Source organism: Acipenser ruthenus, chromosome 18 (genome assembly GCF_902713425.1).
Source record: "Acipenser ruthenus chromosome 18, fAciRut3.2 maternal haplotype, whole genome shotgun sequence".
In the NCBI taxonomy this organism is placed as follows: Eukaryota; Metazoa; Chordata; class Actinopteri; order Acipenseriformes; family Acipenseridae; genus Acipenser; species Acipenser ruthenus.
In genome coordinates, this window is record NC_081206.1 from 25,778,034 (window position 1) to 25,792,609 (window position 14,576).

General features: G+C 37.2%; 2 protein-coding genes across 2 annotated transcripts; both read right to left on the bottom strand.

Moving 5' to 3' along the window:
• Positions 1 to 808: 808 nt before the first annotated feature.
• LOC131698668 (pinin-like) lies at positions 809 to 8,158 on the bottom strand. The gene is made up of 9 exons (XM_058991682.1): positions 7,959 to 8,158; positions 6,476 to 6,547; positions 6,135 to 6,203; positions 4,488 to 4,563; positions 4,257 to 4,351; positions 3,909 to 3,984; positions 3,564 to 3,719; positions 3,298 to 3,436; positions 809 to 2,880 (listed from the first exon to the last, which is right to left on the bottom strand). Exons 1-9 carry the CDS (start codon positions 8,126 to 8,128, stop codon positions 1,652 to 1,654), a joined length of 2,082 nt encoding a protein of 693 aa, XP_058847665.1. The 5' UTR covers positions 8,129 to 8,158; the 3' UTR covers positions 809 to 1,651.
• Positions 8,159 to 9,422: 1,264 nt separating this feature from the next.
• LOC117422625 (gem-associated protein 2) lies at positions 9,423 to 14,265 on the bottom strand. The gene is made up of 10 exons (XM_034037832.3): positions 13,907 to 14,265; positions 13,256 to 13,340; positions 12,197 to 12,286; positions 11,878 to 11,937; positions 11,662 to 11,781; positions 11,391 to 11,435; positions 11,035 to 11,103; positions 10,461 to 10,571; positions 10,074 to 10,132; positions 9,423 to 9,706 (listed from the first exon to the last, which is right to left on the bottom strand). Exons 1-10 carry the CDS (start codon positions 14,023 to 14,025, stop codon positions 9,670 to 9,672), a joined length of 795 nt encoding a protein of 264 aa, XP_033893723.3. The 5' UTR covers positions 14,026 to 14,265; the 3' UTR covers positions 9,423 to 9,669.
• Between the last annotated feature and the right edge of the window lie 311 nt (positions 14,266 to 14,576).

Below are 14,576 nucleotides of genomic sequence, written 5' to 3' on the forward strand. Positions count from 1 at the left end.
AGAATACAGAAGTGCCGCTTTACTGCACTTGGGTATACAGGGAGGTTCAGACACAATGCTTCTTATGATCAGCTGTGTGCTCCAGCTGTGTGGTCCAGTGGTTAAAGAAAAGGGCTTGTAACCAGAAGGTCCCCGGTTCAAATCCCCCTCAGCCACTGACTCATTGTGTGACCCTGAGCAAGTCACTTAACCTCCTTGTGCTCCGTCTTTCGGGTGAGACGTAATTGTAAGTGACTCTGCAGCTGATGCATAGTTCACACACCCTAGACTCTGTAAGTCGCCTTGGATCAAGGTGTCTGCTAAATAAACAAATAATAATGATCACTCTATGGTGCATTGTAACCTAAAGCTAACAAATATTAACATGATTTTTGTAATATAAAACAATGTATTTGGCTCAAGAATGACCGATTACAGTGCGACCATTCTGTTTTATTTCTTATTTAAAAACAGGACCGTAGCAGATGCCACTTGGCAGAACCGGAAAAACCCTGGCGACATCCTGCTTTGACATGCACCGAAATGAAAAAGAGTATGTAATATGTATTTCAGCCACGGCCAAGTTAGTACAAACAGCAAAATCAATTTAAATCCAGACATCTTCCGTGAAGATTTCAGCATTCAATAAACCCCATATTACACTTTAAAAGCCCTCCATCAACTTTCACTCATTTTACATTACCCATCCATTGACAATCGTATATATATAACGTGTGTGACAGTCATAGCAGGATTATAAATAATTCACCAGGTATTGTGTATATAACGTATGTGAGAGTCACAGCAGGATTATAAATAGGATCACAGGTATAGTACCAACACAAATGCTCTTTATTTTTGAAGATGTTCAATTTGTACAAAATTATACATGGCATTAACATTTTTGAACAGCATTTCAAAGCAGGTCAACAAAATAAACTAAAAACCGATCAAATGTTCTCAGGGGTCACTTTGTCCCTCATGGGTGTAAAGCAAAATTGGAAAAAAAAAAAAAAACAAGAGGAATTAACCCACTGGGGGGAGGGAGGAGAGGGGCAACGAAAGCATTGAAGTAGGAAGGCAAAAAAAGTTATACCAGGACATGTGGGTTCAACACCATTGTACCACCAAAGACTAGCACCAAGTCTTCGATGATCATTTAACATGCAACAATTAATGATAAAAAATTTAAAAAAAAACAAACAAGGTGTAAATCACAAAAAATGAACCAAATATCAATATTCAAAACCCAGAGGGACAGCACTTAATCAGAATTACATTTATCAACTTTATTAAAATGCACAAGAGATATTCATTTCAAATTTATACATCTTACCAAATTGCTGAAAAGGGTATGGATCAATCTTTTGTATAGAAGTAAAATTGCATTGTGTCAGTCTGAGAAACCATATGAAAACTACTAAACAGTACCAAGTACCTTCGGGAGTTTTTTCAATTTCAATTTTTATTTTATCTTTTAAACTTAAAAAAGTCCCACAGCAGGTGCTAGAAAGTCAATACACAATTAGGACTTAAATGATCCGTTCCTTACAAAGGAACTGTTGCTCCTCGGCGTCCAACTACAACAATCCTCTTCGGCTGCAGAGGAGGACTTTTTTTTTTTTTTTTTTTTTTTTTTTTTAAATATACATGAAAAGCCAGATCAGCCCATTTAGCGCCGCTTGTCCTTTTTGTCTTGTTTGCGATCTCTCTCGCTGCGCGATGGCTTTTTATCCAGTCGACTGCCCTCTGTCACTGACCTCTTCCCGTCTGACCTGGAGCTCTTCTCTTTGGACCCCTTCGCATCCCGGCTGCTGTTTTTGGAGGACTTGTGGTTCCTGTCCACTCCTGAACTGCCTCTTTTCCTCTCCCTTTCCCTGTCCTTCTCTGTACTCCTTTGCCTGCGCTTTCTGTCCCGGTTGTGTCCCCTTGCCCGGCTCCGGCTGCGGCTACTGCTGCTGCTGGTGCTGCTGCTACTACTACTGCTGGAGCTGCTCTGGCTGCTGCCGCTACTGCTAGAGCTGCTGCCACTGCTGCTGGAGCTCGAGGTGCTGCTGGAGGAGGAGCTACTGCTGCTCCTGCTTTTCTTCTTCTCCCCCACCCTCCCCCTGCTCTGGCTCCTAGTCCTGTTTTTGCTGCGAACTGCTGACACTGCCTTAGGCTGCTTTTCTGTCGCCTGCTGCAACTGTTGCTGCAGCTGCTGCCTGTCCTCTGGTCCAGGGGCCACAAAACCAATTTCCTCTGTGGGAGACTGGCTTTCGGGCTCCTTCACTGCTACCATTTCTAGAACTGGCTCAGGATCAGGCACTGGCTCCTGTTCAACAGGGGATTCAGCTTCAAGGCCATTCTCCCTTTCAGGTTCCATTATGGACTCCTGTTTCTGCTCTGCCTCATCCTTAACTACTTCCTCCTCTTCCTTTTTATCCTGGCTAACCTCCATTTCCGCTACCTCTGGGCTCTCTTTAAACTCCATCTCCTGATCACTCTCTCCCTGCTGAACCCTTTCATCCTCCTTAGCCTCTGAAATGCTCTCCGGCTGACTCACTGGCTGCCTTTCTTCCCTAGCATCAGCAACCTCCTCCTCCTCTTCTCCTCTAAGCTCCATTGGCTGCCCCTGCTCCTCCTCCAGTTTTGTAACCTCTTCCTGCTCTGGCTCCAAATCACTATGAACTATGCTCACCTCCCCCTCTCCTGCTTCCTCCATCTCTACATCATGTTTCTGGTTACCTGTCTCCTCCATCTCTGCCTCCTGCAGAGGCGGCTTACCCTCCTCTTGCTCTTCGTTCTGCAGATCTTCATTGTGTAATTCCTCCTGTTTCTCCTTCACTGACTGGCGTCTGGGACGGGCCACCATTTTGTTGAGATGCTCTGCAAACTCTTCACGCCTTTCCTCAAATATGGCTGTAACAAGATCAAAAACAATCATCTTGTAGAACAGCCATCATTCTTCCCATGGTGTCACAGAGAAGATAGATGGCACAAAATATTTTGTTGTGATGAAGCTACACATCATAGATTCAGTTTACCACAATGATCTTCACTGAAACATACAGGTATACATATTTCAAAGAAAGCTTAGTTTCTGCACTGCACGTTATTTTAAATTAAATAAATTACATTTAAAACACCATTACTACTTTATTCAATTGTCCAGTGCAAGTGTTATTTTTGCTCTTTGATAATTGGTCTACAAAGCACAAGATATATATATATATATATATATATATATATAGCATGTTCCAAGCCACAATAATTTGTTTGTGATGCATACATTATATGATACTAGTTTTAGTTTAAAACACCCAGTCAGTTACTTACCATTCATTTTTTTCTGAGACTCCTCAAAGAGCTTACGAGTGGCTGAACACATTTTGCCAGGCATATAGAAGATTGGCGGCTTTGTCTTTGTTCTTATATATTTTATTATTTTAGAGTTGTGCTCATTCCATTCTTCTTGCTGTGAAAATAAAGTTTAAAAACAGTTCCACTTTAACAAGGTGTGCTGTAATTTAGCATTCCATTAATGCTTAAAACCAAGCCCCAACTCTCCTGTCCCCTCCCCAATACACTGAAACATATCTTACCAACTGAGCCAGTTCCACTTTTTGTTCCAAAAGTCTCAGCTCTGATTGTTTGGCACGACGTTCTTCAAAGAGTTCTCGTCGTTCATTTTCAACCTTTTTGCGTTCCGCTTCTGCTTGGATTTCTAGCTTGTGTTCTATCTCGTGACGCCTTTTTTGCTAAATAGAAAGAGGTCAACATTTGTAAAAAGCCAAAATCACTGGTCTGCTACATATTAAGAATTCAGTAGAATAGAGTAAGCTGTGTTTAGGATACTGAATTGTGGTTGCTGAGACTTGTGTTAAGTTCATTCATTGTGAATAAATGGTTAAAATGGATGTCTTAGATGCCTTGAATTGGAGCATTACCCTTTCTGTCGCCACTGTAGATTCTTGTTTGAACTTCTGAAGAGTACCCATCAACAGGCCAAACATACGTCGATTCCTTGAGAGGAAAGAAAAAGACAAGCCCCTTAGGATACTAATGAACTACATTGTAATGCAAGCACCACTACCACATAAAAACATCATCCTGTGAGAATCTTGAATCCAACATATTTTACTCAATTATACATTTCAACTTTGTAATGTTTGTTTTCCATTCCAACACATCTATTGCACACAACAGAAGACAGGACAGCACCATGAATTAACCAGATCTACTTTTAACATTAGAAAGCTCTAATCTACCATTTGCCAGGCACAAATAACTCCTACCTTTGTTTGCCTTTCTCATCCGTATTTTGGTCTTGAATAAGGTCTCGACGCGTTCGTTCTTTGGAGGTAGCAACAACTGAAGACTGCAACGCTGGCTGGATTTTAAAAATAAAAAATAAAGAAATTTAAACCGAGGCATTAGATAAATCACTACGTCACCCCCAACACCACTGCTAATTCTTATCAATTTCTGCAGACATGAAAAAAAAAGGTTCTTTTATGAAGTTTTACCTTTTTATCATCTTCATCGTCCTCTGCGTCGCTTTCATGGCGTGAATCTCTCCTTGCCCGTCGATCTCCAGCCAGCCTGGAAAACAAGAACATAAAGGGCCTTAACATGCTTAGCTTTAGGTAAACTGATAGTGAAGTTTTTTTTCTAACCAAATAGGCTATTGTATTGGTGTTCACAGGTTTACATTCTCGAATTAAACAAAAACAGCATGAAATACAGTTAACTCCAGATAACTCACCACTCAAAGGGAAAACGGTGTGACAAGTTATCCATCTGTATCAAGAAATGCACTTACTTCCTGTCTATAGAAACAATGCCTAATGTTGCATCCTTAAAAGAAAATGACAGCAGTGTGCTTTGTTTTTCTCCGTTGCAACTTCTCTGCCTCAGTTCGAGTTTACAAATTTTTTTTTTAAGCAATTAAAAACAGCAACATTTCCCAACACTATGTGGGTTAGCGTCCTTACATTCAACGTAATAATGTAATGCAAAGTTTGTTTGAAATAAACTATGCAGCTAATCAAGATCATGGCTCCATCAAATATGCCACTTGCCTTTTTCACCAACCTGTTCCACCTTTTAACTTTGTGGTGTTTTTAACTTGATATTTAAAAAAAATTTAAAAAATGTTTTTTTTCCCCTGCTGTATATTTGAAAGGCAATACCAAAAAAAATAATAATTGCGACAAAAATCTCTTCAAAGCACTATATATTTACCATAATCTACATATTTCTTATTGCACAGCTGCTCTGTTTTAAACAGACGATATGCAGAAAAAAATCCTCTCCAAAACCAAGTAATCAATTACGTATGTACACTACTATTAAGCACTAAGGGGAATATTGTTATCGGTATACACATTTCACAGCAAGACATACAACAAATGTAACATGTACACACGTGCAACTTCTCTACATACTTTGATAGAACAATGAAAATGAAACACTGAACAATTAAATCATTAATCGTTAAAATGACTAAACATAATTAAATAAATTCATTATACAATAAACGTTCTCAAGTCGACGGTAAAATGTCAACTCTTAATATCCAGGAATATAACTAGCAAACCTCCGATTGTTAACAAAGTGCTTCACTTGCCACACATACTTCTTTTACAGCTTGTTTTCTGTGTACATAACTTAAGTTAACAGTATTTGTTTATTTTGAGTGAATACAAGACCGATCATGTAATGTGGATCCAGCATGTAGCCAACCCCAAGGTGGAAGCCTGAACTGAAGGCAAATATAGTGCTATTTGATTTGCTGGCTGCTCCGAAAAAACAAGCTAAATAATGTTGAATTTCATTAGCTGGCTGGGATATAATGCTTTGTCATTGACCACTGAGGTGTACCACGGGAAGAGTGCCTTTTTCAAATTATTGTATGTTCGAAAACAATGGAAAGAGACCGAGAGAACAGGCTGAAAGGGAACAAAAAAAAAACCTCTCAACTATTGTTCCGGTTCCATTTCGAATCCCTGATTAACACCACTTTGTGTAAAATTGCACATCAGATAGTGTTTCATGATTTCCAAACATGCACTGGTTCCAACAATTTGGGTGAATGACTCTCCAATATTGAGAGCTGTACTTTAGCTCAGTGTGACCAGTAGACTTCCACACATGAACCCTGATGAACATACCTCAAGAGTGCCCCGTCAATATCCCTATGTTTAGCTGGGGGTCCTCCTCCGCTGTCCGAGAGTCCACGCCTAAAAAATGAAACACACGTATATATTTCTGAAGCTGACCAAATTCTGTCAAGTCCGTCTTTAAGTGCTATACATTGATGTATTAATTTTCCTATTGTTATCTAGGTTTTTCGCTTAAATATCTTAAACCATTGTATTTGTTAAGGTGTCGGTTATCAGACATCTTAAACATGGCAAAGTCATAACATAAGATGAACTTCCTCATATCACCTAAAACCAAGCATAATGTCAAAGGATAAGAATAGAAAGTTATCAATCTCCACTTTTCATACCTCAGTAAATTAATTCCTCGCCCCCTACCTCCTCCTGGGCCTGGGATGGTTAGCCGCCTTGCTTGGCCTGGCCTGAAAAACATAAACTTATTACAATCTTGCCTTAAGAAGAACAAGATATTGAGGATAGAAATGGGACCAATGTAGTAAAAAAACATTTTTATTAAGAAGTCACTTTAACTTGCTGCAACATTAGATTAATGAAACACAAATAGAAACAGTGCAGCCAAAACAGAGGTTCATTAGATTGTCGAAGTCAAAAATATCACCATTCACTCCAGGGGTGGTAATAACACTCCTATTCCATAGCAGTTTTACCCATTCCAAGTTTTACTACATGCTTGATTAGCCACAGTGTACTACGGGTAACAAGCTCAGGTATGTCTTATTAAACTCACAGCAAAACCTGCAATGGATTAAACGGCAATGCAATTTGTCTTATTTCCACCCCTGAGGTCTATTATAATTCTTTGGTTTACCCCACTATCAGAATTAAAGTGTGACTCTGCTGCGAACAGTTAAGAGTTTGAATGGTTTATGCGGTATTTAAAAATGGAACTGCTTTAATGTTCAAGAAAACCACCTCACTGCGTGTCCCTTGTGGCGTCAATGAATACTAGGTTTCTTTTATTTCCAGACGGGTAGACAGACGCCCACTCAAATGAAGACTAAAACCTACGTTCTCAGTAACTATCTTTCCTGATCAATTAATGTTATGGCAAAAGATCAATTCATCTTCACATTTACAGAAAATGGTGTGCTTAGGACATTACTGTGATAATGAAAACACTGGCATAACACAAAAATGTTGTCACAAAAGGTGCTTACCGCCAGCAAAAATTCTAAATTACAATACACTATCAGTTTCGTTTCAGGTCTATATAAAATGTCGAACAAAGGATATTTCTGATACAAGCACTTGTAAATAGTAACTGATGGTGGAAAATCGACTGAGATTCATTCAAAATAGCCATAAATGTGGTCATCTCTACTTACTGAGTAGATCTGGTTATATAAAAAAGAGGCCTATATATTGTTATAAACGACCAAAATTAACTAACACTACAGTTAACATTTAGTATGATATCACAGTTCAGAAGACATTGACCTACTATAATATATGTATTCGGATTACACAAGTTAGAAAGATTATAAACTAGTACTATACGTAGTAATCGATGTTTGGGCCATTCAGAAATTGTTTTGTGTTTGATTTCGTCTGCATCTTCACATTATAAAAACGTATAGCAAGAGACAGATATTGCTTTAAACCACTTCAAGACAGTCGTAATTATTATTATTGGCATTTGCATCATCCAATTAATACACGACATTGGCATTTAGTATATCCTGCAGGTTACACAATAAAATCACATCAGAACAGGCGCCTCACGAACACGCCTAGTTCCAAAAAGAGCATGGGTTAGGATTTTTCTCGCCATTGTCTTTTTTTGTTTGTTTTTATTTTTAAACGTTCACATACCTAAGTTCGTTCGGGTCCCTGCCAATCAATTTGCGAATATTTTCGTCTACATTTTTTAATCCTTCTTTTGCTTTTTCAAGCTGCTCCTGAAAAGACCTCACAGCTACCGCCATCTTATCTCTCGTCTCAACACTGCCTGCCTTCTCCGCCGCAAAGCACCTCCGGGTCATTTCGTCTCAGTAACTCGTGCAACCAATGTTTGACTGGCAGCAAATCCAATAGAAAAACAAATTGCTTCCCGCTGAGCCAATCAAAGGGGAAATATTAAGTGGCGCCTAAGAGGGCGGGTCGTCGTCATTGTAGTTTGGTTGAGAGGTAGTAACTGTAAGGACATGATTTGATTGGGGGCGGGGGGGCGGGGGGGGGGGGGGGACGTTTAACCCTTTAATGTATTTAGACAAACTACAATGTAAAAACGACGGTGGTATATTATTACATCATATACATGGGCGCTTTTTCATATTGCGTAATCTTGAGATAGTGTAAAGACTATATTATATTGCAAAAAAATTTTGGTAATACAATTATGTTTTTAGTAACTGACTTTTACCAAAATATATGCTTTAGGAAGCATATTAATTTAAAGAGCAACTTGGGATGTATCCATTAATATGTCCCCATGCAACAATCTGCCTCCAGTGGATGCAAGAGATACTTCAGTGATAAATACTACATTGAACACATGGGGTATTTCTTACATCAACTTCAGGCAGTGTTCCAGAAGTACCTGTAACATCAAGAATAATACGTTTAGATGAACCTGATATGTCATACCTATACCAAGTTACTCTTTGACACCACACTGGTCACTATGGTTTATGTGGATGCGTGCCTGTGTCAGATGGAAATGATCACTGTACGTATTATAAAAATAATCTGTGAATTGAGGACCATTGGTCAATTTGATGTGTTATGATTCCAATGTAATCTTTAGAAGTGACTTGAATACGTATCATCCGAGTTAAGACATAGTTAAATCTTTTGTATGTGATAAGGAACGTTATTCTTTCCAAAGCACAGATGGATTTGGACTTTGTCCTAAGGTTAAACAAAGATACTGTTAAAGTTGCATTTTTTAAAGGGATTTTGTAAGTACCAGTGTACAATTTCAACAGAGCCACAAAACTGTAGCATGTCCTTGCACAGACAACTGTGTTATCTTTTTATACATATGCTTTAAAAAATGTTATATAGAGATTATGCAGTGTATCTCACTGAAGGAGTAATCTAGATGTATTTGCACTGAACTCCATTAATTAAAGGGTGTACAAGAAAACTGAGGATGACTAGTACAAAATAATTTAATTTTGAAAAATAGAATATCAAAGTAAATATATACAGTATATATTTAAAAAAAAAATCTGAATACATTGACTCCAGATTTATACTGGTTCCACGATTGGCTGCATTCTCATTCTTATAGAAATGTAATGTAATAGAAAGAAAAAATAACTGAAGCACACACCACTTTATATGTCTGGTTTATTAACATGATCTCTATCATGTATCAACAGTTCCAAATTATATAATAGACCCAAACAATTTTCATAGAAGACATTTACTTAAAAAAAAAAAAAAAAAGATCAGTGTCCTTGCTGTGCAAACTGCAATAAGACTACAGTTTTGTTACCACTAGGGGTTCTGTAGCCTAGCTTCACATCCCAATGTGGTTACTATACTGATAAATCCCAACCACAATTCTGCAGAAGCATCACTCCTTATCAGCCAAGTCATTCTGTTCGAAATACCTGAAAAAATAAAGGATACTGTTAACTTACACTTACATAGACTAGTAATTGTGATAACAAATAAAATAAAAAAGAATATAGGATTTCTAAATGGGACATTTATGGGTTGATTTGATCAACCTATACCCTGCTAGGATAAACCATGTAAAGATTTTAATGGAGCATTTTACTGCAATGGGGAATCACCCTGGATTTCATCAACCATCTATTATATAAGTAAAATCATATACAATCAAACTGTTTTAAAAGGCATAGCTGTGTTTTAGTACATTTTTTACATTTAATTTTTACATTGCTCTGTCTGAAACAGGGGTTCGTTAATTTTTTATTGTAAAAATATAGATTAAATAAAGTCTGCTGTATCTACCTGGCCACCAGACAAATCAGTAAATTCAGCGCAGATAGTCTCTTATCCTCTTTACTCTCCTAAAATAAAACAAAAAAAAAGTTAGCCATGCTAAAACCATAAGCCAGTCTGTCAATTTTGTCACTGGTCTAGAATTGTGTTTGTGTAATAAAAATAATAGGACAATATGTACTAATTGTAACACAATATGGGTTCTATGAACAGTAGCCTTTAGAGCAGGACACTCCAATACATTATTAAGAAAATGAGGAATCCTTCCTAAGTAATATTCATCAGTTTTCAGAAATGAATTACAATTAATCAGTAAGTTCAAAACCCCAAATATACTTGAGTTTAGGCCTTAACATTTGTAGTATACTAAACTATTTCCAGAAAAAATAAACGTACAAGACTGGCACGGACTTCAGAGCAACGTCTTGCCAACTGTCGGATGAGGGAATGGGCTTCTGGCAGCAAAGGTTTTTCAAGGCAAGCCAGCAATGCATACAACCATCGTCCCTGTAGGTGCAAAATCATCAAAGAACAACTTCATTAGAATGCAAAATTCATACTGGCCAATGTTTTAATGGCTTGAGAAAATTGTAATCAACATCTGATTAAAAAGCATAATTTCTCTCCATTAAACAAATTAAACAAACATGATACAGAGAGGCAGCACTGCATACTTTTTAGGCTATTTAGCTTTAAACTGATATAATAATTTATACCAACTATTCTAGGTAGGTATTGTAGACTTGGTTTCCAAACGAGGCAGGTACAATGCCTGCTGTTATCGTAATATTGGCTCTCACTTTATGACTAGGATTAATCACAATACAAAGCAATGTGTTCTTCCACTTACACATTCTGCATCCTCATCTATCTTTCCATTTCCTGCTGTGACACTAGTCTACAACACACAGTAACATCTCTGTAAAGTAAACCGGTCCACAAAGCATCTTGTATATTATTTAAGACTCACCAGTTCAGAAGTAAAGGCTTTCTCTCCTAACCAGTTCATCAAATACTCCAAAACAATAGTTACTGACGCCTTTAAAAGCAAAGAGAAAAACACAATAAACACAAGCATCTTACAGACCAACAATATTATGGTCAGCATTGGCTACATATGCTCCTTTGCAAAACATCAGAGGAATAGTCATATTTTTGGTAGCTTATATAGAAGATATCACAGTTTTTATAGTTAAGGTTTATGGGGTTGGGGAACAGAATTTGGTGTTGGCTTTGCCATGATAATTACATACTTTGTTAATCTTAGCACAACAGAAAGGTTAAGAAAATGAAAATAGAAGTTCTATATCATAATGTGATACTTACTTGACTCAATCTGCTGACAATGCTAAGCAGAGGCGGGAATCCCATCTGGAAAACAAACCGTCTTCAAAAGGACATACCAGCACACACACATATTCATTTCTTAACATGCTGTAATATTTTTAAATGCCATTTTTAAAAAGTACAAGAACATTCATATAGCATAGATGGGTGCCAGACCTCCTTCAGTGTAAGTTCACTTGAGAGTTTTTAGCCCTCAGACTGTCAGAAAACACATTTCATTTAAAAAGCATTGTATGGTATTTTTTTTTACCTTTACATAATCAATGCCTGGGTTCTCATTATCATTATCATCCTGTGAAAGAAGCCTTTCAAAGTACACCTTTTCACCCAGGCAAAATTTCAGCCAGCCTTCCTCATCTTCCGGATTGGGCTAAAAGAAAGACAGCAAAACTAATTTCATGATATACATAAATGTGGGTTAGGTATATGGTAGGTTATTTATGATTTCTAACAACTCTGTACTCACCATCACTACATTATTGTCCAAAGACTGTAACTTCCAATGTTCTCTGTGCTTGTTAACATTCTATAAAGTGTAACAGTAAACATTAGGGGGGTATTGACATAGATAACCATTGAAAACATTTACATTTAAAATTGCAGTTATACAAAATGAAAATATTTACTTTAACACTTCTTGAATAGTCATACTGCATATCTTGTTATACAATAATACTTTTCACATGCAAGGAATTTCATATTAAAAGACAAACATTATAATATAAGCCTACATCCAATCCAGCTATTCGGTAGGAGTCCTTCATAATCCTTTTTGTTATATTTACCTGTCTAACATCTGAAAAATTGGCAACTTGCAGTTGCTGCCACTTGAGACTGGGTGAAAACCCTTCAGGGGCAGGCTGGCATCCCGAAAGCTTAAAAAAAAAATAGATATAAATTTGCAGAATGTTTTTTTGTTCTTTGTTTCTCTTAATTTTGAAATGGCCATACAAACCTGCACTCAACCTACCTAACAATCGGGTCTATGTCATGAAAGTCAATCCTCTTTTCACCCGCTAAACCAAAGCAATGGATGTAACCAACCTATTAAACCCAAGGCAAGGTCCAAGCCTGTCCTCTTCTACATATGAAGGTTGTCCTTCAACATGAAAAGATGTGTGTTTGGTGGAGTCAAACACAGTTTGAAACTAAGCTCTCATTGGTATTGTCTGTAAACGACCAGTAGCTCTTTTATACTTGTCATAGATTTGATCACCTCAAACTGGAGTTTCATACCAGTAAATGAATCTCCTCTAATTAAAGTTTATTTAAATATGATTAAAAAAACAACATCCTTGGATCATGTCGCTAGTTTCAGAAATTCAAGTTCCCATAGTCCATACTCAATGGTTAATTTGTAAAAAAATTAATTGGTACCGGATCTTAAAATTAAGGCGAGAGATAGCATTTTTGTTTCTAGACCTAATGAACTGACCTTGATTTACAGTAGCTTCAAGTTCTCATCTGTTTGTTGGTTTCGTGCCTATTGTTGGTGTTGGTAGCTGCATGCCAACCTTTGCCTAGCCGTGTTTTAACATGATCTTCAGTTCTGAACAAAACCAGTGGTGGGCCTACTAATCTGATGAACAGGAACGACTACACTGTTGTTGTTAAGAGCACTCGTTTTTGGCGTTTGGCCATTTATTGTTACAATCAATTTGTCAATCAATTTCTGGAACAGGAAAGCGTTTTTTTATTATTATTGTTCATGTAATGTCCATTTTTTTTTTTTTTTTGTATACTGTTCATCATTTTCAAACTGTATAATTCTCGCCTGTCAGACAAAACAGTACCAGATGGGATCCGGTGTGATCCTGCACAAATGAACCCCTGTCCATACTTACTGAAATGTTTACAGTCTGGTTCTTCTTAAGCTTCTTTGGGTCGATCTGAGCCACCATAACATCAGGGCACATTGAAGCCTCAAGCCTATTAAAGAAAAGGGACAGTATTTTACAAGATTAAGATCAGACATTTTTGTGACACAAAGAATCAAGGTCCATATCTTTAATAAAATTATCAGTGGCATTTTTTTTTCCTAGTGCTGATGTAGTTTCATAAATGTCACTCTAAAAAATAAACATGGCTTCTTCTAATAATAAACATAATCCAGAAATAGAAATCCACCACTGGGGCATTAACATTTAGGGGCAAAATACAACAGATTTAGGGAAACAAAGATCAACACAAACCAGGTGAATTATAAACCTTCACTCTAAACAAACTGGCATTTAACGTCTAGGTTACTACTGTATGATCAACCTGGGATTGTATAATCCATAATACATTTAAATTTTTAATCGAAAGTTCTAAAAGCCTGAACGGATATTCGTATTCTAGTTTCTTTGCTTCAGTGAACTGTACTGAATTGGTGATCGCACTTGATCAATTTATAACTTAGAACACAGCCCAAATCTCAATGCTTTCACCATCACAGGCGCAAACCTACTTGTATTATATTAAGTAGAACCACAACAAGCTAAAAACGGACTTACTGAACCTGTCTTAAATATTCTTGGGGGTTCCTCGGGGGCACGCTGGGATCAAAATCTTCAACGTCATATTCTTCTACAGGCAGGAGCCTGGGCATCAACTCCTCTACATCTGATTTCATAGTGCCGTTGCTATTAATACGAATATACTTTTGCACTTCGTATGGGTGGCTGGAGTAAACAAGAAATGTACCGTTTGCAAAGTTCACTTAATAAACACAGAATGTTTAATTTATTTCAGGTTCCAAAGGCTTTTTTGCTTACTACGTTTTCACATTCTGCTAGCTGCCATTTTGATTCTGACGTTATCATCAAGCGCCCGCTGCTATGGTTACTGTGTTGTTGCCAGAAATTGCCCCGTCGTACAGAGTACAGGACTGAGATCACATAACTTTCTACAGTAATATGCATTGTCATATAATATTGCTTTTAAAATTAAAAAATAAACGTACATGATTGATGGCCAAGTAGAATTTATTAGAATCCTGACAGACTAAATTAGATGCCAAGGGCAGAGAGCATCAAAAATATTGATATTTGAATATATATATATATATATATATATATATATATATATATATATATATATATATATATATATAGATGCGCGCGCGTGCCTCGTGTGGAATTTACATGATCAGATCACCCATACATTCAGTTTTGCTGATATGGC